The sequence below is a fragment of the Macaca nemestrina genome, chromosome 7 (assembly GCF_043159975.1).
Source record: "Macaca nemestrina isolate mMacNem1 chromosome 7, mMacNem.hap1, whole genome shotgun sequence".
NCBI lineage: Eukaryota > Metazoa > Chordata > Mammalia > Primates > Cercopithecidae > Macaca > Macaca nemestrina.
The window spans coordinates 143,288,909-143,315,694 of NC_092131.1; the positions used below are offsets into that span (position 1 = coordinate 143,288,909).

Below are 26,786 nucleotides of genomic sequence, written 5' to 3' on the forward strand. Positions count from 1 at the left end.
TTTTTTTTTTTTTTTTTGAGACAGAATCTTGCTCTGTCACCCAGGCTGGAGTGCAGTAGGGCAATCTTGGCTCACTGCAACCTCTGCCTTCCAGGATCAAGTGATTCTTGTGCCTCAACCTCCCCAGTGGCTGAGATCACAGGCACATGCCACCACACCCTGCTATTTTTTTTTTTGTATTTTTAGTAGAGACAGGGTTTCACCATGTTGGCCAGGCTGGTCTTGAACTCCTGACCTCAGGTGATTCTCCCACCTCGGCCTCCCAAAGTGCTGGGATTACAGGCATGAATCACCGCGGCAGGCCAGTTTCTTGACTTTTTATTTACAGTTATAAAACAATTATGAGAGCCAAAGGAGCCAGGATCACCTTCCAAAACATTTTGTTTTGTACTTCCCTGATTTATGAGGCATTCTTCTCAAAGCAGGATATTACAGTGCAGATTAAAACCGGATATTAAAGTTAATGGTGACAAATTATTAAGTGGTTTGAAGAAATCCTTAGAATATTAGATACAGTAGAGAGACTTACTGGCAGAATAAGAAGCCTACTGGGGTTCAAAGCTTAGATTTTATATTTCTGCCATGGTATCTCAACACTTTCTCTGGGATAGTACCATGCCCTAAAAAATACCTGTTAGGCAGACAAGTCTAAATCTCCTTTTTCAGGACAATAGGACAAAACTGAACTTGAGGCAATAGTTGAAGAATTTTACCCTGTTTTTCAAGTTTAATTTTTTTGAGATCAGAAAAGTAAAATTAGAAACTAGAATCCTTCATGTAAAAAAATATATGCATATCACAATTTATTAAACTCTAACATCTAACAGCAGAAACACCAGGATTAAGTAAGAACATGCATGAACTAAAATTTAGATAAGATATTCAAAATAAGTTAAATTTACCAGAGTCCTGCATTTGGCCTCTCTCATGTTATTGTCTCTATTTTGCAATTTGTTTTGTTCAGGAAGCCTCTGATTTTAATATTTAAAGTGTCACCTGAGAAGAGTAACCTCAATTCTTCATGTTTTCTCAACAGTCTTAGAGGTGTTGGACATCATTAATAAAAGATACTAAATCAGAGAACCTAAGAACTCTAAGATTCTGTCGAGTTCCTTTACCATTTTCAGTCACTTTCTAAAAGGGATTTAACTTCACATTATCAAATAACATTTTACACTAAAAACACAATTTATATAGCCCTAAAATAATAGCACTTAAGAGATCTAAATGAATTCCACCAATGCAAACAAAGGTTATATACTGTATTAGTAATTTTATACCACTGTACTTTATTTCATGGAGAAAAAGGCAAAGAGAATCTAAATATTTAGATCTGTGAAAGATACTAGAAAAAAATAGATTTTTAAATGCTTCTGATCCTCCCAAAATACTCTTGATTTTGACTCTATAGTCTATAGAACACAAAAGCAACTGTAAAATGCATTTGGGAAGAGATGATGCCATACTCAAAGAAACTACAAATTTTGACAGCATTAAAAAAAACTGACAAGATACATTTTGTTATTGAGAAAAAAGTGTGCACACTGAAGAACATAGGATGTGTAATATTTGTGATAATTTGTCATACTTTGTGCTTATACTATGCCCTTTATTCAGGAGTGCAAAACACTTAATCAAAAAGAGCATCCTTCACATATTTAGAGTACACTGAGGCACAGAAAGTTTGCCCAAGGCAAGATAGAAAGTCAGGTTTATAGACACAAAATGATCTAGAATTGTTCATGTCCAATTCCTTAAAATACAAATTGTAGACTATTCGTTATGCCTCCATCTTATTTTATCAAACATTAGTAATTTTACTAAGTTTATGCATAAGTACTGTGTGATAGGTAATGCCCAGAAGGTTTTTATCATGTTTTAAAATAACTAGTGCATGGAATAGGAAAAGTTAATCAAATGTAAATCAATTCCCTTTTTTTTTTTTTTTTTTTTTTGAGATGGAGTCTCGCTCTGTCGCCCAGGCTGGAGTGCAGTGGCAGGATCTCAGCTCACTGCGAGCTCTGCCTCCCGGGTTCACGCCACTCTCCTGCCTCAGCCTCCCGAGTAGCTGGGACTACAGGCGCCCGCCACCTCGCCCAGCTAGTATTTTTGTATTTTTTAGTAGAGACGTTTCACCGTGTTAGCCAGGATGGTCTCAATCTTCTGACCTAGTGATCCGCCCATCTCGGCCTCCCAAAGTGCTGGGATTACAGGCTTGAGCCACCGCGCCCGGCCACACTTTTGCTTTTTAACAAAACTTAAATAAATGAGCTATTTGCGGACAGTTCTGGAAATTCTTGCCTTGATTTTTCTCCAGCAAGATTTTAGATATGTAGTTCACATGTCAATGTTAATATATGAATAATTATTTTCTTATTTATTGGACTTCTAGTTCTCTTTCCTCTCATGATCCATCTCTTAGTGAACTGACTTTCTGATTCATTGAAAGCAAAATGCTAAGAAGGTTTTGTGCAAGTGCAAAATGGTTAATCTTGGGTTTGGTCAACTAGTCTCTGATATTAACTTCTTTAGTTAAGCCAAGATCAAGAAGTATGAGAAAGAACTTGAAATATGAGAATTTGACACATAATATGGGATAAGTAGTCAATATTAGAAATATGAGACAATAAAAACAAGATATATTCCAAAGCCTAATCCTAAACTTAAATCTACGCTTCATTCAACTCTGAACCTGACTTTGAAACACGGAAGAAGTTACTTTACCTAAGCACACTGGACCAGTGTAAAACCAATGCCAATTTTAGCTGCCTCATACTGCTTAATGTGTATATGTATTCTTAAAATGGTGATTCTTAAATTGAAGGGAAGTTCTGAATTCTTTTGAGACTCTAACAGAGGTCCTGATAACTTGCTTCAGAAACACACACGTACAGTAAGTGTTGATCATGTACTACAGATCACAGCATTGTGGATGCAGTGGGATTAGACATGAAGAAAAATTTTAGATTTTCAATAACGACTCTGGTTACTAACCTTAAGGAATATACTTAGACTCGGAAAGTAAAAGGACAGTGCAGTGACCATATTTGTTCATTCATTTGCCTATTTTCAAATCTAACGATGATGTGCTGGATGCAAATGTGTCCCTAATCTAGGCTATAAATGATAAAAACAAAGATGTTTAAGTTCTAACTTTTGTTAGCAGTATACATCTAATAATTTCCAAGTATTACAAAATACTTGGAAGGAGAGACTTTAATATACCACTATCAAAATCCTATGTACCCAAACCAGCAATGAAATGGCTGGATATATAATGTTACCTTGGGCAAAATTTAAGAAAATAAAGACACAGTAGCGCTACATTTTTTTTTTTTTTTTTTTTTTTGAGACGGAGTCTCGCTCTATTGCCCAGGCTGGTGTGCAGTGGCGTGATCTCAGCTCACTGCAACCACTGCCTCCTGGGTTCAAGCGATTCTCCTGCCTCAGCCTCCCAAGTAGTGCCCACCACCATGCCTGGCTCATTTTTGTATTTTTAGTAGACATAGGGTTTCACCATGTTGGCCAGGCTGGTCTCGAACCCCTGATCTCAGATGATCCACCTGCCTCGGCCTCCCAAAGTGCTGGGATTACAGGCATGATCTAAATTCTTTATACCCTTTAAGGACAGGAAACCAGTATCTCTGAAAAGTTTGTGTGTTTTAATACAATTTACATTTCATTTTTCCCCCCACAGTAATCAAAGCAAACATTTTATCATTATTATTCTTGGTATATCAAACTAAATTCCAGGAATGTAAGAAAGTCTGACTTGGAAATATTACATAGAAAAAGGCTGAATTAACACATTACATTTTTTAGTTTTTCCTCGTAAGTATATATTGACATCTACTTATCTGATAGCAGCACTGCTGGTTTTGAGTGAGTTTTGTTTTGTTTTGTTTCCTTCCAGAGGGAATGCAGTATGGCAGTATTTTCTTTGGAACAAATTAAGAAGATAGTAACAAATAACAGAAGAAATACTTCTACACATATATTTTCCATGGGCAATAAATAGATAAGCATATAATTATGAAAAAATATGCCTCAACTATGCTTTTTAAAATTTCTCAAGGTTTACTGGTTTTTCTTATTAAAATATAATGCACTATCACTACTATCTGTCCCGAGAAAAACAAACCCTGAGGTTTGAGTTTCCACCTTCAGCCAATAGTGATATCAAGAGTAAACTTGGATTGAGGTCAACCTGTTTGAGCCAATAGAGAGTTCTGCAGTATATCGGGTTATTATTACTAATGTATACATATTCTAGGTTATAATCAAGATACTCATGAAATATTTTCTATCAGAGTTTTATATCCCAAACAGGTTCTTTGATGATTTATCATACTACCATAGGAAATTTGAAGAAATAACGAATTGTGTAACAGAAATAGACATGCAATATAGAGGACATAAAAGATACAGCTTGACCCTGGATTTTTCCCTTAGAATAATTCCTTCCATAAATAAGACTTTATTTTTACATATAGATTCATCCTATAACTGGTCTAGGATCATAAAGTTAATGACGTAGTTGAAAAAATCCAGACCACACATTTCTGTGGTCTTTTGTCACCCTAGACCACACACACAAAAAAACATTCTCCAAGTGGATGCTCAGGTCAGATTATGATGCTCTTAAATAAAGAAATGTACTGAAGCTTAGAATGTAAAGTACACAACTATTTGCAGCAGCAATAGTCTTTCAAAATGACTAAAACAAACTTTTAAATATAAGGCATATAAAACAGACTATTGAGGAGAGTTTTCCAAACTATATATAGAAACACAGGAAAATATGTGTGGCCTCATAATAAAGTTAAATAAATAGTATTTCTGAGTTCTATAAACACTATAAGAGGTTATAGTTTTATTTGGTTCCCATAAGTTAAAAACTCTGATTGCTTTTACATTAATTCCTCCAAATTCTTAGCTACTCTCAGATTTTTTTTTTTTTTTTGAGATGGAGTCTCGCTTTGTTGCCCAGGTTGGAGTGCAGCAGTGCGATCTCGGCTCACTGCAACCTCCGCCTGTCGGGTTCAAGCAATTCTCCTGCCTCAGCCTCCTGAGTAGCTGGGACTACAGGCGCCCGTCACCATGCCCGGCTGATCTTTTGTATTTTTAGTAGAGATGGGGTTTCACCATGTTGGTCAGGCTGGTCGTGAACTCCTGACCTCAGGTGATCCGCCCGCCTTAGCCTCCCAAAGTGTTGGGATTACAGGTGTGAGCCACTGCGCCCGGCCCTCTCAGATTTTTATTAATGTCTTTTCACAAGACACAGAGATTATCTCTAACTTCCTTTCAGAAATGTGCTTTTTCATTGGTTTTAATAAGTACATTTAATTTTCGAGCAATAAACATGACTTAAAATTTAAGGTTCAAGGTAATACTAGAAAAAGGTAGACACTGAACTATCTGCTTTTCTACATCCCCATATTTACAAGGCCTAGCATCCACTGTGCTTTCCTCCATATACTCAATCACATTGCCAATAAATAGTAACTGTGGTCCAGGTTACCTATGATAAAGACTCCAAAATTCCTCAAAATTTTACAACACTACAAAGTCATTAATATCTGATATTGATAGGTTATAAGTATTAGTGTTATGCAACCTTTTGCTATTGGAAAAGAAATACAAATCTTTATTTTTGCTATCTAAATTAAATCTAAGCTCCATGATCAATTCTCAAGATAATACCTAAAATGTACATTCCTAAATAAAGGTAAAGCTGTTTAAGGGCTGAACTAGTCCAATATACAATTAAGGGTTATTTATTCCTATTGTTTGTTTTTGTTTTTTTTTTTTTGAATCCCTATGTTAAACCCGTGGTTTCTCATGGATTAGATCATAATTTAACATTGTAAAATTTCAGAAACTATTGTGCTAATATTTAGATTTCAGGAAGGAATCAGACTAAATCAATTACCTCCATTCATTGTTAGAACAGAAGATATAATAGCTTACTAACTGATATGAGTTATGAATGTCACTATGACACAAAATTTGCTGTGATTTGCTTATCTGGCTACAAGTGCAGTATTTTTCATGAATGACAACACACAGCATTTCCAACTTGTAACACGAAACTCCAGCTCATAAAGAGTGTATTGTGTGACTTGAAAAAGTCTGATTGTAACTAAGTAACAACCTTTCCCCTGAAAAAACATGAACAAAATCCATTGGGAAATCAGGCACAGACGGTATTGATCGGGTTTTCTTCCTTTCCTCCTGTGGTTTTGTTTCTCAAGACATATAGGTGGTTCCAACAGAAGCCAACACTTGTTACAAAATAACACAGCTATTTTTTTCCTTTTCTTTTTCTTTATCTTTTTCTCGCGGTTCCTTCCGTTTACGTTCACTATTCCCAGATTGTCTTCCACTTGATGGAGAGGCTTGTGCTGGCTGGCCCTGCTTTAAGAAAAATACGCAGGAAAAAATTAATCTAAGGGACTTATTCATGGTTATATAGAAACAAAAATCATAACAGTGGAAGGAATCACTGATGGAAAAAGAAGTTAGCTATTGGTATACAGATTTGTTATATTACGTGGTATATGAGCAGTTGCCTCTACCATTCTGGATATAATTAATGCATTCATTATTCTAAATAAATAAAATTTCTTTTTTTTTGAGACAGAGTCTGGCACTGTTGCCCAGGCTGGAGTGCAATGGCATAATCTTGTCTCACTACAACCTCTGCCTCCTGGGTTCAAGAGATTCTCCCGCCTTGGTCTCCCACGTAGCTGGGATTATAGGTGCCTGCCACCACGCCCGGCTAACTTTTTGTGTTTTTAGTAGAGACGGGGTTTCACTATGTTGGCCAGGCTGGTCTCGAATTCCTGCCTTCTTGATCCGCCCACCTTGGCATCCCAAAGTCAGTATTTCAAACAGTAAATAACATAAGATTATATTGCCTAAAGTCAAATTGAAGACACATTTGTCAAAAGTTTAGAAAATGTTAAAGAAAGTGACACCTTTTGATAAACTATAATAGTTCTTCAAAACCTCACTAAATTCCATAATAAACAGATTTGTTTTTTTTTTTTTTTTTTTTTGAGATTGAGTCTCAGTCTGTTAGACTGGAGTGCAGTGGCATGATCTCAGTTCACTGCAACCTCTGCCTCCTTGGTTCAAGAGATTCTCCTGCCTCAGTCTCCTGAGTAGCTGGGACTACAGGTGCATGCCACCACGCCCAGCTAATTTTTTATATTTTTAGTAGTGACAGGGTTTCATCATATTGGCCAGGCTGGTCTCGAACTCCTGACCTCGAGATCCACCTCTCTTGGCCTCCCAAAGTGCTGGGATTACAAGTGTGAGTCACCGCACCCAGCCATAATAAACAGATCTTAAAAGGAGAAAAGAACCCCTGAGAACTGGGAGTGTGGAATGTGAAATAAGACACCTTTTTTGAGTGAAAAGCTAGGCATAACGTGGTAGGATTTAACTATTAAGCTTGGAGTAGTCAATATTTGAGCTAGAAATAGAAATTTTATACTTATTTTAATGGGGACTTCTATATTTAGTTTTATGAGACTTAAAGGGGCATCTTGCTTTTTTTGTATGCCCAAATCAGAATTTCTTGTATATCTGAATCAAAAGGAACAGTCTAGGCCAGGCACGGTGCCTCACGCCTGTAATCCCAGCACTTTGGGAGGCCGAGGTGGGTGAATCCCTTGAGGTCAAGAGTTTGAGACCAGCCTGGCCAATATGGTGAAACCCCATCTCTACTAAAAATACAAAAATTAGCTGAGCGTGGTGGCACACACCTGTAATCCCAGCTACTTGGGAGGCTGAGGTAGGAGAATTGCTTGAACCCATGAGGTGGAGTTTGCAGAGAGCCGAGATTGCACCACTGCACTCCAGCCTAGGCGTCAGAGTGAGGCTCCATCTGAAAAAAAAAAAAGAACAGCAGTCTGACATGGTATAAATATAAAAGGAGGGGAATATTTTTAACTTAATGAAATGAGATTTAACATGTAGAATCTCACCATTATATTTTAAGTGCTTTAAACGGTTTACGGAAAGTGAAAAGTAGGGAGATGTCAATCTTTGTTGAATACCTAGTACATGTTAAACATTGGGCTAAGCCCTAATATTATTTGTTGTTCACAACAAACTTAAGAGTTCTTCATTTTACAGATAGGGAAAATGAGGCTAAGAGAGGCAGAGGATGTCATCCAAGAGATTGCAACTAGAAGGAAAGACAGGAGCAGGAAATGCAAATCTACATTTATCTGGATCCAAAGTCTATATTTTTTCTAGTAGTACCTCATACTGCCCTCTAGTTGATAGAAAGGACTTCGTCCAAATTGACTTATTTTCTTGGCAGCTATTACGAATTTTAGAAATAAATTTGAAAATCAGAACCTCAGGAGAAAATATTTTACTAAACGAGATACAAGCTTAGGACAATGTCATAAAACCCATGGGTGCTAAATTCCTAACAAAATGGAAGAGTTAATACCTAATTTAAAATTTTTTATCTCAAGTGAAATTTACTGCTAAGGTGATCATCGCCTTTTTTTTTTTTTTTTTTGAGAAGGAGTCTTGTTCTATCATCCTGACTGGAGTGTAGCGGCACAATCTCAGCTCACTGCAACCTCTGCCTTCCAGGTTAAGCAATTCTCCTACCTCAGCCTCCTAAGTAGCTGGGATTACAAGTGTTCACCACCACGCCCGGCTAATTTTTGTATTTTAGGTAGAGACGGGGTTTTGCCATGTTGGCCAGGCTGGTCTCCAACTCCTGGCCTCAAGCAATCTGCCTGCCTCGGCCTCCCAAAGGGCTGGGATTACAGGTGTGAGCCACTGCCCCCAGCTGTGATCATCACATTTAAGACTCAGAACACTAGTTTTTACCTGAGCCTGTGTAGAAGCAGCAGCAGCAGCAGCTGCTGCTTGTTCCTGTTCCTGATAGTATTGAGAAGCCCGTCTGTCCTCTTCCTCTTGGAGTTTCTTTGCTAGTTCCAAATCACTGATTCCTTCTGGGATTTGTTCCCAATTGATCTCTTGGCTCTGCTGTTCTTGTTGTAGAGATAATGCCATAAGATAATCCTAAGAAATTAAATTATAACCATCATTAGCCATGAGATTTTGCCCAAGAATGAATGACTGCAAATATAGATGTTATATCTATAAAGCTGTAAGAATGGCTTTAAAAAAATATGCCACGCCCGGGCAATATAGCAAGACCCTGTCTCTACAAAAAAAGTTTAAAAATCAGCCACGTGTGGTGATGTGCACCTGTAGTCCTAGCTACTTGGGAGGCTGAGGCAGGAGGATTGTGTCAGCCCAGGAGTTTGAGGTTACAGTGAGTTATGATCTCCTCACTGCACTCCATCCAACACAGGTGACAGAGACCCTGTCTATAAAAATGAATAAAAACAAAAAAAGAAAAAGAAAACAATATAAAATGACAAATAATTAAAATAAAATAAAAACCATTTTATTTTAAATATTAAAATGACAGTTACCTTCCTAAGTATTTCCCTTGGGGAGCTATGAACTTATTTCAGTGATTCTGTCATTGTTCTAAATATTTTTGGAGGCCAGGCGCGGTGGCTCACGCCTGTAATCCCAGCACTTTGGGAGGCCAAGGCAGGTGGATCGCTTGAGCCCAGGAGTTCAAGACCAGCCTGGCCAATATGGTGAAACCCCATCTCTATGAAAAACACAAAAATTAGCCAGGTGTAGTGGTGCACACCTGTAATTCCAGCTACTCGGGAGGCTAAGGCAGGAGAATCACTTGAACCTGGGAGGCGGAGGTTGCAGTGAGCCAAGATCATGCCACTGCACCCCAGCCTCGGCGACACAGCAAGACCCGGTCGCAAAAAAAAAAAAAAACTGGGGGGAACGTATTTGAAATTGTTTTTGGAAGCCACATATAGGCAGTCAAGAAAGCTAAAAACAAAACAAAACAAAACAAGAAGTAGAGGGGAGCCAGGTACAACGGCACACACCTATAATCCCAGCACTTTGGGAGGCTGAGGCGGGCAGGCTGCTTGAGCCCAGGAGTTTGAGACCAGCCTGAGCAACATGGCAAAACTCTATTTCTGCAAAAAACACACAAAAAATTAGCTGGGCATGGTGACACATGCCCGTGGTCCCAGCTACATGTAGGGGAGGCTGAGGTGGGAGGATCACTTGAGCCCAGAAAGTTGAGGCTGCAGTGAGCTGTGATCACACCATTGCACTGTAGCCAAGGTGACTGAGACCCTGTTTCATGTATAAATAAATAAGTAAATTGGTTTAAAGAATTTTTAAAAGTTCCCCATTTACAAAAGAAACACATGCTTATAGGCAATTCAGACAAAACTGAAAACCATAAATAACAAAATTTAAATCACCATAATATCATTACACAGAGACAACTACTGTTAACAGTAGTTTATTATTATTTTTCTACATTCCCATACAAATTCAAACCAACCCTCTGAAACTACTGCAATGTTTTCTTTTCCATTTAGTGTCCTAAAAGTCTTCTGTTTTAAAAAATAAGAATTTCCCAAGATTATTAAATATTCTTCTAAAAGATGATTTTTAAAGACAACATAGTAGCCATCATATAGTCTTACTCAATTATTTAACCATCTCCTTCCTACTCCCATGTACACACTCAGATTACTTTCTATCAGAAAAAGTGCATTTTGGTCAAGCGTTAACTTAATATCCACTTTATTAAGAGTCAGTGCTGACTAAAATTTGACCAGTCTGTGTACCTCCTCCCCCATCTACCCTCAAAATAAGATAATTTTAAATAATACAGAGGATGGGTAAACGGTTTTTGCCTGTGGCCAGGTGGGGTGGCTCACGCCTGTAATCCCAGCACTTTCGGGGGCCAAGGTGGACAGATCACTTGAGCCCATGAGTTCGAGACCAGTGTGGGTAACATGGCGAAACCCTGCCTCCACTAAAAATACAAAAATTAGCCAGGTGTGGTGGCACATGCCTGTAGTCCCAGTTACTCGGGAGGCTAAGGTGAGAGAATTGCTTGAGCCTAGGAGGTGGAGGCTGCAGTGAGCCAAGATCGCACCACTGTACTCCAGCCTGGGTGACAGAGTGAGACCCTGTCTCAAAAAATAAAAAAGGTTGTTGCCTGTAAAGATCTTGTCATACATATAGCATGACTATCTCATGGATATAAAGATATAAATAATTTGTCCTTCAAGTTCTTCTGATTCCTCAAACTCTGCTCTTTACGAAGCCTCATGGTCTTGAATCCACTTCTTCCTTGCTGCTTCCAGATAACAATCTCAACACCTTATCTGGACTACTGTGACAATCTATTGCTTTGCCTTCATTCCCCTGCTCCAATTTTTTCTTGGCTCACTGCAACCTCCGCCTCCCGGGTTCAAGCGATTCTCCTGCCTCAGTCTCCCGAGTAGCTGAGACTATACAGGTACATGCCACCATGCCCAGCTAATCTTTTGCATTTTTTAAATTAGAGATGGGGTTTCACTATGTTAGCCAGGATGGTCTTGATCTCCTGACCTCGTGATCGGCCCGCCTTGGCCTCCCAAAGTGCTGGGACTATAGGTGTGAGCCACTGCGCCTCGCCTTTTTTTTTTTTTTTTTTGAGACAGACTCTTGCTCTGTCACCCAGGTTGGAGTGCAATGGCACGATCTTGGCTCACTGCAACTTCTGCCTCCTGGGTTCAAGCGATTCTCTCACCTCAGCCTCCCGAGTAGCTGGGGTTACAGGTGCGCACCACCACACCTGGCTAATCTTTGTATGTTTAGTAGAGACAGGGTTTCGCCATGTTGGCCAGGCTGGTCTTGAACTCCCAATCTCAGGTGATCCACTCACCTCGGCCTCTCAAAGTGCTGGGATTATAGGCGTGAGCCACCATGCCCGGCCCAATATTTTTTATATATAATATAACGCTTAGAAAAATCCCGCACATTTCTCTTAACATTTAAAACACAATACCCGTGTATAGCTTCTGAAGGAAAATGAGCACAATGACTTTCAGAACTGTTTTTCAAAGAAAAGTCCTAGAAGCATATTTGTTTGAATTAAATATTCTTTTGTGTACTTGATACCTGCTCTTCAAATTGCCATTATAGGACTTAACATATAACATGCGTTGGTCAAATATCTGCCTCCCCTACTAGGCTCAGCATCTTTAAGGACAGGACGGAATGATTTATCTTTGTATCCCTAGGACCTAAGTGTCATGCCAGGAATACAACTCCTCACTGAATATTGGCTAACTGAACACAGTCTTTGTGCACTTAAATTGTTATGAGTGAAATATATGCCAACTGTTTAATATGACCATATTTTTGCTTCAGTCAGGGAAGAATTCACATCACCATCATGCCTCTAATAATAAACAGACCTGTGGCTCCAAGCCTGCCCACTTATGGCAGGCAAAAATCTCATCTGTCAAAAAAAAAAAAATCTCATCTGTCTCATTTCTAAATGCAAGTTCTATTCACTAGTGTGCCTCCTGCTATAAATGTCTACTCCTTCTTACCTTGGCCTCTAAGGTTTAGAATATCCACCCATTCTTTATACAGTATATGCTACCTTCCAGATTCTCTCTCCTCTACTTTTTCTTTTTTTTGTTTTTTTGTTTTTTTTTTTTGAGACGGAGTCTCGCTCTGTCGCCCAGGCTGGAGTGCAGTGGCCGGATCTCAGCTCACTGCAAGCTCCGCCTCCTGGGTTCACGCCATTCTCCTGCCTCAGCCTCCCGAGTAGCTGGGACTACAGGCACCCGCCACCTCGCCCGGCTAGTTTTTTGTATTTTTTTTAGTAGAGACGGGGTTTCACCGTGTTAGCCAGGATGGTCTCGATCTCCTGACCTCGTGATCCGCCCGTCTCGGCCTCCCAAAGTGCTGGGATTACAGGCTTGAGCCACCGCGCCCGGCCTCCTCTACTTTTTCTAATTAGTCAAAATATAACTCAGATATGTGCTCATCTCTTCATCTTTGCCACCGAAGGCTAAGCCATCATCAGCTCTTGCTTGGACTGTTTGTCTCTGCTTAAACCTGTATCCTTCCTATGTATTCTCCAAATAGCAGTCTTTTAAAAAGGTAAAGAAGATCCCATCACTTCCATGTTTAATGCTTGACATAGCTTCTCTACTGCAATTAGAATAAAATTCAAACTTCTCACCCTAACCTTCACAGTTCAATATGATCTGGCCTTCTGCACCAAAGTACATAATTAATGTACATGTAGAATGATCACCAACTATTCAGAAGTGTCAGGAAAATTTCACAAGTATATTGATGAATTAATCTTTAGTTGAAAAATTTTGGATAACTGAATTCACATTTGAAAAAAATCAGCATTTTAAGCACTATAAAGAAGACAATACAAATTTACCTGATCTATCTGATCTTGTTGTCCTTTGTATACAGTTTCAGGATCTGAAGGAGGCCGAAGACGAAATTCTGAGTCACAGAAATTTCCATCACCATCTACGTTGTGTAGGCTTTCCCAAACAACTTTTTCTTCAGTAAGAAACCCCTGGTCCGTTACCAACAAATACAGTTGACCCTTAATAAGAAGTAACAAAAGAAAAAAGACTGTTAAATTGATCAAAACTAGAAATATAGTATTTAAGGAAAGTTTTATAATCTATATCTTCAGAATGTATTAAACATTCCTACTGTTTAGATCTGTACAACACGATAAATAGACCAAGTAGATATTTTACTTCCTCAAATCCACTCGGCTTTGAATATAGTTTTTATTTGGCACACTACACTGTAACAAGAAATAAGAGCTCTTGGCATGCTCAGCTAATGTATGACTTATAAACACCTTTGGGGGGTTTATATTCTCATTTCACAAAATAGAAAAACACCATACAAATTCCTGAAAAAGATATTACAGTCATAAAAAATGATACCATGTTGCCTATTTTTTTTTCCAATTAAGCCTATATGACTAATCCAATCCATACCAATTTTTCCTTTCTCTGCACCATTAGTTACTCTTGTTTTATACACCAATAATACTTTTCACCTACTCTGTATTATCAATGTACTTCTTTTGTATACCAATAATACAGATACAATGCAATTGTTTTGTACTTGTTTTGTATCACCAAATTGCCCGGTATTGATTGTATTTTCCTGCCTTATCCCATAGCCTCTGTACCTGCATAAAATTTTTTTTTTTAATTTTTGTGGATACATAGTAGGTGTGTGTATTTGTGGGTTACTTGATTTTTTTTTTTTTTTTTTTTGAGAAGGAGTCTCACTTTGTCACCCAGGCTGCAGTGCAGTGGTGTGATCTCAGCTCACTGCAACCTCCGCCTCCCGGGTTCAAGTGATTCTCCTGCCTCAGCCTCCTGAATAGCTGCGACTACAGGCATGTGCCACCACGACCGGCTAATTTTTTGTATTTTTAGTAGAGATGGGGTTTCACCGTGTTAGCCAGGATGGTCACGATCTCCTGACCTCGTGATCTGCCCGCCTCAGCCTCCCAAAATGCTGGGATTACAGGCGTGAGCCACCGCGCCCAGCCTACATGGTATTTTGATACACGCATGCAATGCATAACAATCATGAGGGTAAATGTGGTATCCATCCTCTCAAACACTTACTGCTTGTGTTACAAACAATCCAATTACACTCTTTTAGTTATTTTAAAATGTAAAATTAAATTATTTTTGACTATACTCACACTCTTGTGTTAGCAAATGCTAGGTCTCACTCATTCTGTTTTTTTTTTTTTTTTTTTTTTTTTTTTTTTTAACATCCATTAACCATCCATCCTGCCTGCCTCCAAATACCCATCCCAGCCTCTGGTAACCATCATTCTACTCTCTTATCTCCAGGAGTTCAATTGTTTTAATTTCTAGCTCCAAAAAAAAAAGAAAGAACATGCGAAGTATGTCTTTCTGCGCCTGGCTTATCTCACTTAACGTTATGACCTCCAGTTCCATCCATGTTGTTGCAATTGACAGGATGTCATTTTGTTTTGTGTGTGAATAGCACTCCATTGTGTATGTGTACCACATTTTCTTTATCCACTTGTTTGTCAATGGACACAGCTTGATTCCAAATCTTGTCTAGTGCAAATAGTGCTGCAATAAACATGGGAGTGCAGATACCTCTTTGATACACTGATTTCCTTTCTTTTGGGTATATTCTTAGGAGTGGGATTGCTGGACTGTACAGTAGCTCGATTTTTAGTTTTTTGAGGAACCTCTAAACTGTTCTCCATAGTGGTTGTACTGATTTATATTCCCATCGACACTGTATGAGGGTTCCCTTTTCTCCATATCCTCACAAACATTTGTTGTTGTCTTTCAGAAAAAAGACATTTTAATTGGGGTGAGATGATATCTCATAGTTTTGATTTGCATTTCTCAGATGACCAGTGATGTTCAGCACCTTTTCACATACCTGTCTGCCATATGTATGTCTTTTTTCTTTAAGATGGAGTCTCACTCTGTTGCCCAGGCTGGAGTGCAGTGGCATGATCTTGGCTCACTGCAACCTCCATCTACCAGGTTCAAGTGATTCTCCTGTCTAAGGCTTCTGAGTAGCTGGGATTACAGGTGCCCACCACCACACCTGGCTAATTTTTGTATTTTTAGTAGAGATGGGGTTTCACCATGTTGGCCAGGCTGGTCTCGAATTCCTGACCTCAAGTGATCTGCCCACCTTGGCCTCCTAAAGTGCTGAGATTACAGGTGTGAGCCACCACATCTGGCTCCATTTGCATGACTTCTTTTGAGAAATGTCTATTGAAATCATTTTGCCATTTTAAATTTGATTTAACTGATGAGATTTTTTTTTTTTCCTAGAGAGCTGTTATATATTCTGGTTATGAATCCGTTGTCACATGGGTAGTTTGCAAATGTTTTCTCCCATTTGGTGGGTTGTCCCTTCATTTTTTTTTTTTTTTTTTTAGGCAGAGTCTGGGTCCCACTCTGTCGCCCAGGCTGGAGTGCAGTGGTGCGATCTCGGCTCACTGCAGCCTCAGCTTCCTGGGTTCAAGTGACTTTCCTGCCTCAGACCCAAGTAGCTGCAACTACAGGAGCACACCACCACGCCTGGCTAATGTTTGTATTTTTAGTAGACAGGATTTTGCCATGTTGGCCAGGCTTGTCTTGAACTTCTGAGCTCAGGTAATCCTCCCACTTCAGCCTCCCAAAGTGCTGGGATTACAGGCATGAGCCACCACACCCAGCCACTTTGTTGAAGGTATCCTTTGCTGTGCAGAATTTTTTTAACTTGATATGGTCCCATCTGTCCACTTTCACTTTGTTGCCTGTGCTTGTGGGGTATTACCCAAGAACTCTTTGTTCACTTCAGTGTCCTAGAAAGTGTCTCCAATGTTTTCTTTTAGTCATTTCATAGTTTGAGGTCTTGGATTTAAGTCTTTATTCCTTTTTTTTTTTTTTTTTTTTGAGACAGAGTCTCGTTCTTGTTACCCAGGCTGGAGCACAGTGGCACGATCTTGGCTCACTGCAAGCTCTCCATTCTCCTGCCTCAGCCTCCTGAGTAGCTGGGACTACAAGCACCCACCACCACGCTGGCGAATTTTTTTTATTTTTAGTAGAGACGGGGTTTCACTGTGTTAGCTGGGATGGACTTGATCTCCCGACCTTGTCATGATCCACCTGTCTCAGCCTCCCAAAGTGCTAGGATTACAGGTGTGAGCCACCATGCCCGGCATTTTTTTTTTTTTTTTTTGAGACAGAGTCTCGCTCTGTCATCTAGGCTAGAGTGCAGTGGTATGACCCCAGCTCATTAAAACCTCTGCCTCCCAGGTTAAAGGAATTCTCCTGCTTCAGCCTTCCAAGTAGCTGGGATTATAGGCATGCACTACCACACCCAGCTAATTTCTGTGCTTTTAATAGAGACAGGGTTTCACCATGTTGGCCAGGATGGTCTAGAACTCCTGACCTCAAGTGATACATCTGCCTTGGCCTCCCGAAATGCTGGGATTACAGGCGTGAGCCTGTAGAGGCGCCTGACCGCTTTAGTCCATTTTGGCTTGATTTTTGTATATGAGATATGGGAGTCCAGTTTCATTTTTCTGCATGTGGATATCCAGTTTTCCCAGTACCATTTATTGATGAGACTCTTCCTTCCCCAACGTATGTTCTTGGCACCTTTATTGAAAATGAGTTCATTGTAGGTGTGTGGATTTGTTTCTGTGTTCTGTATTCTGTTCCATTAGTCTATGTGTCTGTTTTCATGCAAGTGTCACGCTGTTTTGGTTACTATAGCTCTGTAATATAATTTGAAGTCAGGTAATGTGATTCCTCCAGTTTTATTCCTTTTGCTTTGGATAGCTTTGGCTACTCTGGCTGTTTTGTGGTTCTATATAAATTTTAGGATTTTTAAAGTATTTCTTTGAAGAATGTCATTTATATTTTTATAGGGATTGCATTGTATCTATAGATTGCTTTGGGTAGTACAGAGATTTTTAACAATACTGATTCTTCCAATACATGAACACAGATCATCTTTCTATTTTTTGGTGTCCTCTTCAATTTCTTTTTTGAGATGGAGCCTCTGTCATCCAGGCTGGAGTGCAGTGATATCACAGCTCACTGGAGCCTTGAGCTTTTGGGCCCAAATAATCCTCCCACCTCAGCCTCCAGAGTAGCTAGGACTACAGGCATGTGCCACCATATCTGGCTAATTTTTTATTTTTTCTAGAGATGGGGTTTTTCTGTGTTGCCCAGGCTGGTCTCAAACCCCTGGGCTTAAGCAATCTGCCTGCTTCGGCTTCCCAAAGTGCTGGGATTACAGGTGTGAGCCACCATACCTGGCCTTCCTAACATATTTTTAATACCCAGCTTGGGTCTACCTCATCCTATGATAATTTAAGAGAAAAACAAAAAGTCCTTTCCAGCTAATTTTCCACTGAATAGATCTGACCCTTCTCTTTATACTTATCACAACTCATTTCAACATATCATTTAATATTACATAATGTCTCTGTTTTACAATTTATGTAGATCATATATTACACTGGCTATTTTCCAACCATAATCTTATTAGTAATTTTCCCCCAGATGATGCTTTAGTATGAGGGTTCTTCTCTTTTTTTTTGAAACAAAGTCTTGCCCTGCCACCCAGGTTTTAGCACAGTTGGGTAATCTTGGCTCATGGCTCTGCCTCCCAGGTTGAAGTGATTCTTGTGCCTCAGCCTCAATAGTAGCTGGGACTCCAGGCGCACGCCACCACACAGAGCTAATTTTTGTACTTTTAGTAGAGTCAAGGTTTTGCCATGTTGGCCAGGCTGGTCTGGAACTCCTGGCCTCAAGTGATCCGCCCACCTTGGTCTCCCAAAGTGTGGGGATTACAGGCGTGAGCCACAGCACCTGGCCACGTGAGTATAAGTTTTAACTAAAAGGGTATTCCTTTCTTGGTACAGCTGATCTGTCTTCTCATAGATCATCAGCCTCAATTTCCTCCTTAGATTTTGATATTTATTTTTTGTTGTTGATGGGTTTTTTTTTGAGACAGAGTCTTACTCTATCACCTAGGCCGGAGTGCAGTGGCACGATCTCAGCTCACTGCAACCTCCGTCTCCCAGGTTCAAGTGATTCTTGTGCCTCAGCTTCCCAAGAGTAGCTGGGATTACATGCACTTGCCACCACCCCCTGCTAATTTTTGTATTTTTAGTAGAGATGGGGTTTCACCATGTTGGCCAGGCTGGTCTCGAACTCCTGACCTCAGGTGATCCACTGCCTCAGCTTCCCAAAGTGCTGGGATTAAAGGCATGAGCCACTGTGCCCCACCTGACATTAATTTTTTAAAAAAACTATAACTGGTTCACTGTCAACAATGCAGATTATTAGTCAAAAGTTCCTTTATGTAATTATAGCATAGAAGAGCAAAATATCTGTGACTATAGTACTAGTTTAGGCCCATCTGATCCTGAGAGTCTACGGTTAAATCACTAACAATAATATTTCTTGCATTGATATTCCAGCACTTTTGCTACATTATGCAGTCAGTGCTTTCTTAACATTCAAATTTTCCAATTTCATTCATCAGTTTTTAAAATACTGAAAAATTTCATAAATAATAATATAGAATAGGTTTTAATGCATTAAATTCTTAATTATGTATTAGTTCATATTATATAAAATGTCATATTGTCACAATTTGTAAATTTATAAAATATTATTAAATTTGACAAGTTTTCTTCATCAATTTACAAATTGTGATGATATTGTCAGGTATGTTGTTACTGCAAGTGACTACTCCATGTAGAATTAATTTACGAGGGTATTTTTATATAGAATAGGTTTTCATTCAGTGTTCTTTTGTGATCCAATATGGAGGAAAGCACTGGCTAAATATTTTTGGTTAACTAACTTGTATTCAAATTACTTAACATCTCTAGGTCGGGTGTGGTGGCTCATGCCTGTAATCCTAGCACTTTGGGAGGCTGAAGTGGGCATATCACTTGAGGTCAGGAGTTTGAGACCTGCCAGGCCAATATGGTGAAACCCTGTCTCTACTTAAAATACAAAAAGCCAGGTATAGTGGTATGTGCCTGTAGTCTCAGCTACTTAGGAGGTTGAGGCAGGAGAATCGCTTGAACCCAAGAGGTGGTGGATCCAGTGAGCCAAGACTGTGCCACTGTACTCCAGCTTGGGCGACAGAGCGAGACTGTCTCAAAACAAACAAACAAACAAACACCAAAAAACCTTTAAAAAATTACTTAACATCTCTAGACTTTAGTTTTTTCTTCTTAGAAATTTTGAAGTTTCTAAGGTACTTTATAATTTGAAAATGTATACATTTCTAAGAGAGTTTCTAAAGTATTTTAAGTACTCAAAAATGAACTTACTACTCCTACTTAACAAACGTAGCCTTATCCACAAAGCACTTTCTTATCCACCCAGACAGGCAGTGAAGCATAGCTGTTGACTTGAAAGTCAAGTTGAAAGTCAGATTGGAAATGCTTATAAGCTAAGTGGTCTTGGGCAACTTACTTAGGGTCTTTATGTCTTCCCTCAGCTATTAAGTGATAATAATAATATCCACTCCTCACAAAGGAGTTGTGAAGATTAAATGAGATAATCAATATAAAATGCTTAATAAAGTACAAGGCCCCTAACTGCTTCATAAACAGAAGATATATTCATGAGTATCACCTAAATCGATCTCACTTTCTGCGTCTATCTGCTTCTGTCTCCTATTTAAGAGAAAAAGATGAATGTCTCTGCTTGTACTATGGAATCATCACTTTCCTTATTCCAGTTTCCAATCCCCCCTCCCCTTTCAATTTAAAAAGTGACAATTTTTGATATATCAACCAGCTTTAAAAATAGCTAAATTTAATAGATTGTTACTTAAATGTAGCATTCTGTGGAAAAAAATTTCTACTATAGCATTAGTCAAAGAGGAAATAGAATAAACAAATTTATTTCTTTAACATGGTTTTAGTATTTATCCAGAATTGTACCTCCTTCTAAACTACTTTTCACTTCTAATCCCTAAACATAAAGTAAAAAAGCAAACAAAACCAACCTCAAAACTCATCTGGCTGAGTTTATGGTAAAAAATAACAACACAACAACCAACCTCAAAAACCTTGGGACTGAATATGCTTCAGAGAGATGTCAGTAATTGAAAACCAAGAGATAGGGGAAACAGTTATGACATGAATATAAAGGTCGATATGGTAAAAGCACAATCAAGGAGTCATAATAGGAAAAGAGCTATACAGATATCATTATATGAACCAAACATCTAGAAGCTATGTGATCTAGACAGGGGCCATGTCATCTTAGTTAAGAGCAAGCAGAAGTTATCAGAGGGTGGTGAAGGCGGGCCACGAAAATGAAATGGAACAACTAGACCTAGGATACAGAATTAGGTAAGGATAGGAATCCAACAGTCATGATCATGAAAAGCTAAACTAACTTAAAATATGAAAAGCTAAACTAACTTAAACGGGTCTGTTTCTAGAACAGAAATGGTTTATTTACAACCCATCTTTATACTTTCAAATTTCCTGCATGGATAAATAGTCATCTCACTATCTAGACCCACAGGAATAGTCCTGAAAGCATTTGCCCTCTTATGGTCTCCTCACTCTGCTCGTAGAAATCAATCTAGTTATGCTGTTGAAAACCATAGATCAGTCGGGCGCGGTGGCTCACGCCTGTAATCCTAGCACTTTGTGAGGCCAAGGTGGGAGGATCACCCGAGGTTGGGAGTTCAAGACCAGCCTGGCCAACATGGTGAAACCCCGTCTCTACTAAAAAATACAAAAAATTAACTGGGTGCAGTGGCGTGCACCTATAATTCCAGCTACTCGGGAGGCTGAGGCAGGAGAACCGCTTGAACCAAGGAGGCAGAGGTTGCAGTGAGCTGAGATCATGCCACTGCACTCTAGCCTGGGCTACAGACCAAGAATTTGTCTCAAAACAAGAAAAAAAAAAAGCACAGATCTTCACGCTGGGCGTGGTGGCTCACGCCTGTAATCCCAGCACTCTGGGAGGCCGAGGTGGATCACCTGAGGTCAGGAGTTCGAGACCAGCCTGACGAACATGTTGAAACTGTGTCTCTATTAAAAGTACAAAATTAGCCAGGCATGGTGGCGTGCACCTGTAATCCCAGCTACTTGGGAAGCTGAGGCAGAAAAATTGCTTGAACCCGGGAGGCAGAGGTTGCAGTGAGCCGAGATCACACCATTGCACTCCAGGCAGGGCAACAAGAGTGACACTCTGTCTCAAAAAAAAAAAAAAAAAAAAAAAAAAAAAAAAAAAAAGGCATAGATCTTTATAGAATCATGAGCCTCCCAAAGTGTTGGGATTACAGCCATAAGCCACTGTATCTGGCCCCCAAATTAGCCGGACATGGTAGTGCGTGCCTATAATCCCAGCTACTCGGGAGTCTGAGGCATGAGAATCTCTTGAACGCGGGAGGTGGAGGTTGCAGTGAGCTTAGATCATGCCACTGCACTGTAGCCTCGGTGACAGAATGAAAGTGTCTCACACACACACACAAAATAAAAATAAAAAAAATAGGCCAGGTGCGGTGGCTTACACCTGTAATCACCGCACTTTGGGAGGCTGAGGCGGGCAGATCACAAGGTCAGGAGATCGAGACCATCCTGGCTAACACGGTGAAACCCCATCTCTACTAAAAATACAAAAAAAAAAAAAGAAAAAAATTAGCTGGGCGTGGTGGCGGGCGCCTGTAGTCCCAGCTACCCGGGAGGCTAAGGCAGGAGAATGATGTGAACTCGGGAGGCGGAGCTTGCAGTGAGCTGAGATTGTGCCACTGCACTCCAGCCTGGGTGACAGAGCAAGATTCCATCTCACAAAAAATAAAAAAGTAAAAAATAAAAAATAAATACAATAGTGAGGTGAATGTATATTTTGCAAGGATGATCTGCCCAGTTTAATTGTGGAAGACCAGGTGGATGTACAAGGAAAGAAGTGATACAAATGACAGCAGAAATTAGGGCTATTCCTATTTGTTGCCAATGGATAGATGAGGAATAAAAAGTTTAATGAAGAGTTCGTGGAGGATATTACAAGTAATAACTAACAGAGATGGATTTCACTTTGCTAATAATGAAAGAAACACAAAGGTATTTTTCCAGAATTTAGCAACAGTAAACCACAAAACTAGGAATAAAAGGACTTTCCAACAATAGGAAGTCAATTAATATCTGTGGTCAGAGAAAATGTCCTGTGTAATAAAAATCATTGTTTGTACCATATTCGTTCAGAAGTGTGAAGTTGATTGGTAGATACTATTCACAAAAAATGAGTCAGTTTGATTAACACATCCATTGTGACCTCATGATGGCAGAAGGCTTAAAAAAGTCTGTAAAGATAAAATCAAGGCTAAACATGGTGGCTCACGCCTGTAATCCTAGCACTTTGGGAGGCCAAGGTGGGCAGACTGCTTGAGGTCAGGAGTTCGAGACTAGGCTGGGCAACATGGCAAAACCCTGTCTCTACTAAAAATACAAAAAATTAGCTGAGCGTGGTGGCACACACCCGTAATCCCAACTACTTGGGAGGCTGAGGCATGAGAATTGCTTGAACCTGGGAGGCAGAGGTTGCAGTGAGCCAAGATTGCTCCACTGCACTCCAGCCTGGGTGACAGAGTGAGTCTCTGTCTCAAAAAGAAAAAACAAACAAACAAAAAAGATAAAATCAACTGTGGTAAAAATAAATAAACAGATGAAGATGAAATCATGAAGTTAATAAACAGGGAATACTTTGTCCAGGTATAGGTTTTAGAAACATTTATATACTTTTCAATGGTTTGGTGTATTGAAACACCACCTAGTGGTCCTCTAAACACCACTTTGGTGTATAGAGGGTCACCAAAAAGCCTAACCCTAGGCAGGGTGTGGTGGCTCACACCTGTAATCCCAGCACTTTGGGAGGCCGAGGTGGGTGGATTGCCTGAGGTCAAGAGTTTGAGACCAGCCTGGCCAACATGGTGAAACCCCGTCCCTACTAAAAATACAAAAATTAGCTGGATGTGGTGGCAGGTGCCTGTAATCCCAGCTACTCGGGGGGCTGAGGCAGGAGAATCACTTGAACCGGGAAGGTGGAGGTTGCAGTGAGCCAAGATTGTGTCACTGCACTCCAGCCTGGATAACAGAGTGAGACTCCATCTAAACAAACAAACAAACAAACAAACAAACAAACAAAAAAACTCCACAAAGAAGAGTCTAACTTAACAGAGAATTCGCTCTGCTTCTATCCAATACCTTGAGATGGGAGTTAGAACAAAGATGTAATACTAAACAACACCATTCATAACTAGAAAGCATGTATACCTCCCTTACCCTCTTGTCAAAGAAGAGCCCACAGCTCAAACATCTCTAGAATTCCAAAAGACTTTGGATGACAAAAGATTTTAACACACACTAAAAAAAATTAATTAAATAAATATTAAAAAAAGCTTTTCATAAATAGGGTTTAGTAAATTCCTATGGAAATTGGTACAACCAGTAAAGAAACTGGAGGTTTCCTGGGTAATCATTTTTGTCCTGCCATCATGGACTTTCCCCTGTTGGCCTAGGTCTTGATAATGATATAGATAATCATGAATACCTGGAAGCCTAAAGATCCTCTCTGAAAAGTCGTAATAAAAATTAGGCCACGCTCAGTGGCTCACGCCTGTAATCACAGCACTTTGGGAGGTCAAGGTGGGCGGATCACTTGAAGGCAGGGATTTGAGACAAGTCTGGACAACATGGTGCAACCCATCTCTACTAAAAAAAAATAAGCCGGGAGTGGTGGTACCTGCCTGTAATCACAACTACTTGGGAGGCTGAGGCAGGAGAATCGTTTGAACCTAACAGGTGGAGGTTGCAGTGAGCTGAGATTGCGCCACTGCACTCCACTCCAGGCAACAGAGTGAGACTCCATCTTTTTTTTTTTTTTTTTTTTTTTTTGAGACGGAGTCTCGCTCTGTCGCCCAGGCTGGAGTGCAGTGGCACGATCTTGGCTCACTGCAAGCTCCGCCTCCCAGGGTCACGCCATTCTCCTGCCTCAGCCTCCCGAGTAGCTGGGACTACAGGCGCGCACCACCACGCCTGGCTAATTTTTTGTATTTTTAGTAGAGATGGGGTTTCACCGTGTTAGCCAGGATGGTCTCGATCTCCTGACCTCGTGATCCGCCTGCTTCGGCCTCCCAAAGTGCTGGGATTACAGGCGTGAGCCACGGCGTCCGGCTGAGACTCCATCTTAAAAAAAAAAAAAAAAAAAACTCTAAAAAGTAGCCCCACTAACAAAATAATAGAAGTATAGATATTTATGTCTGACTGCCAGTTTATTATAGACTGGCAATTTATTATTACAAGCCCATAGGTGTAAACACCACTGAGGTAAAGCATTCTATCTAGATGTTAAATTTGTTTGTTGAAAGTATATCTTTTTTGTTTTTTTTGAGATGGAGTCTCGCTCTGTCACCCAGGCTGGAGTGTAGTGGCATGATCTCGGCTCATTGCAACCTCCGCCTCCTGGATTCAAGCAATTCTCCTGTCTCAGCCTTCTAAGTAGCTGGCATTACAGGCACGCACCATCACGCCCAGCTAATTTTTGTATTTTTAGAAGACATAGGGTTTCACCACGTTGGCCAGGCTGGTCTCAAACTCCTGACCTCAAGTGATCCACCTGCCTTGGCCTCCTAAAGTGCTGGGATTACAGGCGTGAACCACCACGCCTGGCCTGAAAGTATATCTTGAATTCTGTGGGATGAAATGTATTTATATGACAGATGTTTCAAAGAAAAAGAGTTCACAGGAGTAGAAAGATGGAAAACATGGTGACCATTAAATATAATTTTTCCTTTTTTTTTGAAACAAGGTCTTGCTCTGTCATCCAGGCTGGAGTGCAGTGGCACGATCACAGTTCACTGTAGCTTCAATCTCCTGGACTCAAACAATCCTCCCATCTCAGCCTCCCAAAGAGCTGGGATTATGGGCATACACCACCATGCCTGTTTTTTGTTTTTTTGTTTTTTTTAAAAAAAACGTTTTAAAAGTTTTTTGTAGAGACAAGGTATCACTTCATTGTCCATGCTGGTCTCTAACTACTGGGCTCAAGCAATCTTCCCACCTCAGCCTCTTAAAGTACTGCGAACACATGTGTGAGCCTGGCTGGTCATTAAATATGAAAGCATAAGATGTCCCTAAAAACTAAGAGTTCCTCAAGAGTGAAATGCTAGAAGGCAGTAGGAAGATATGGAGGATGTAGCTTTGAAAGTAGTCATAGTTTGTTTAAAAAAGGTTTTTTTTTTTTTTTTTTTTTGGTGCCATCATGGCTCACTGCAGTCTCACCCTCCTGGGCTCAGGGCTCAAGTGATCCTCCCACCTCAGCCACCAAGTAACTGGGTCTATAGGCACATACCACCACACTGGCTTACTTTTCAAAATTATTTGTAGAGACGGGGTCTTCCTATGTTGTCCAGGCTGGCTTTGAACTCTGGGCCTCAAGCAACTGTTCAGCCTTGGCCTCCCAAAGTGCTAGGATTACACGCATGAACCGCCTTGCCCAACCTCTATTTTTAAAAATTATTATTTGTGTCCTTACTAAATTACACATTCTCTGGGGCTCAAGTTTATAAAGAGCTACAAACAACTCAGGAATTAGTAGGACAGAGTAATAGTCTTAATGCTGAACAGCCTTAATAGAACAAAGGCACAATCCTCTCTCTGCCTTATTCCCTTAATGAGCAAATGGACACCATGCTGGAAGAACCCCTTCCCTAAATTTTATTTGGCATTTATTTAGTAATTTTAAAGTATTCCTTTAGGGGTTCTATTCTATACCAACAGCCAAAGTGTTATAGATTCTGTTGTAAATCAGGTAATCTGTCACTGGGTCAATGAAGAAGACATAATTTTGACCCTTGTAAAGAATGCACTCATGTCTGGGTGCAGTGGCTCACACCTGTAATCCCAACACTCTGGGAGGCTGAGGTGGGCAGACTGCTTGAGTCCAGGAGCTCAACACCAGTTTGGACAACACAGGGATATCCTGTCTCTAAGAAAAAATTTTTAATTTGCCAGGTGTGATGGCATACACCTGTAGTCCCAGCTGCTTGGGAGGCTAAGCCATGAGGATCGCTTGAACCCAGGAGGCAGAGGTTGCAGTGATCTGAGATTGCACCAGCACACTCAAGCCTGGGCGACAGAGCAAGACCCTGTTTCAGATGAAAAAAAAAAAAAAAAAAGGCACTCACTGGGTACTCTGTCAGAAGTAAAGCAGTGTCTTATCTAAAGACTGAGGATTGGAAAGCTGGTATAATAGGAATACAGGAAATAGAACCGAGAACTGTAATGGGTCATAAATAATCGCCCA

General features: G+C 40.0%; 2 protein-coding genes across 3 annotated transcripts in view; one reads left to right on the forward strand and one right to left on the reverse strand.

Annotated features, from left to right (window-relative positions):
* LOC105489575 (SAFB like transcription modulator) overlaps window positions 1–4,750 on the forward strand; it is an 82,478-nt gene extending 77,728 nt beyond the window's left edge. Inside the window, exon 21 of the mRNA XM_071066774.1 lies at window positions 3,914–4,750. Within this exon, the coding sequence (XP_070922875.1) occupies window positions 3,914–3,962 (49 nt within the window). The 3' untranslated portion in view covers window positions 3,963–4,750. The remainder of the gene's footprint in view (window positions 1–3,913) is intronic.
* A 1,036-nt stretch (window positions 4,751–5,786) lies between these two features.
* The window catches only part of MINDY2 (MINDY lysine 48 deubiquitinase 2), an 83,474-nt gene continuing 62,474 nt past the window's right edge, over window positions 5,787–26,786 (reverse strand). The window contains exons 7-9 of one of the 2 annotated variants that reach the window (XM_071066782.1): window positions 13,337–13,510; window positions 8,863–9,057; window positions 5,787–6,414 (exon numbers count right to left, since the gene is read on the reverse strand). In XM_071066782.1, coding sequence (XP_070922883.1) covers window positions 6,289–6,414; window positions 8,863–9,057; window positions 13,337–13,510 — 495 coding nt within the window. In that variant the 3' untranslated portion in view covers window positions 5,787–6,288. Of the gene's footprint in view, window positions 6,418–8,862; window positions 9,058–13,336; window positions 13,511–26,786 lie in introns of both variants that reach the window. The other variant, XM_071066781.1, reaches the window with a different exon arrangement.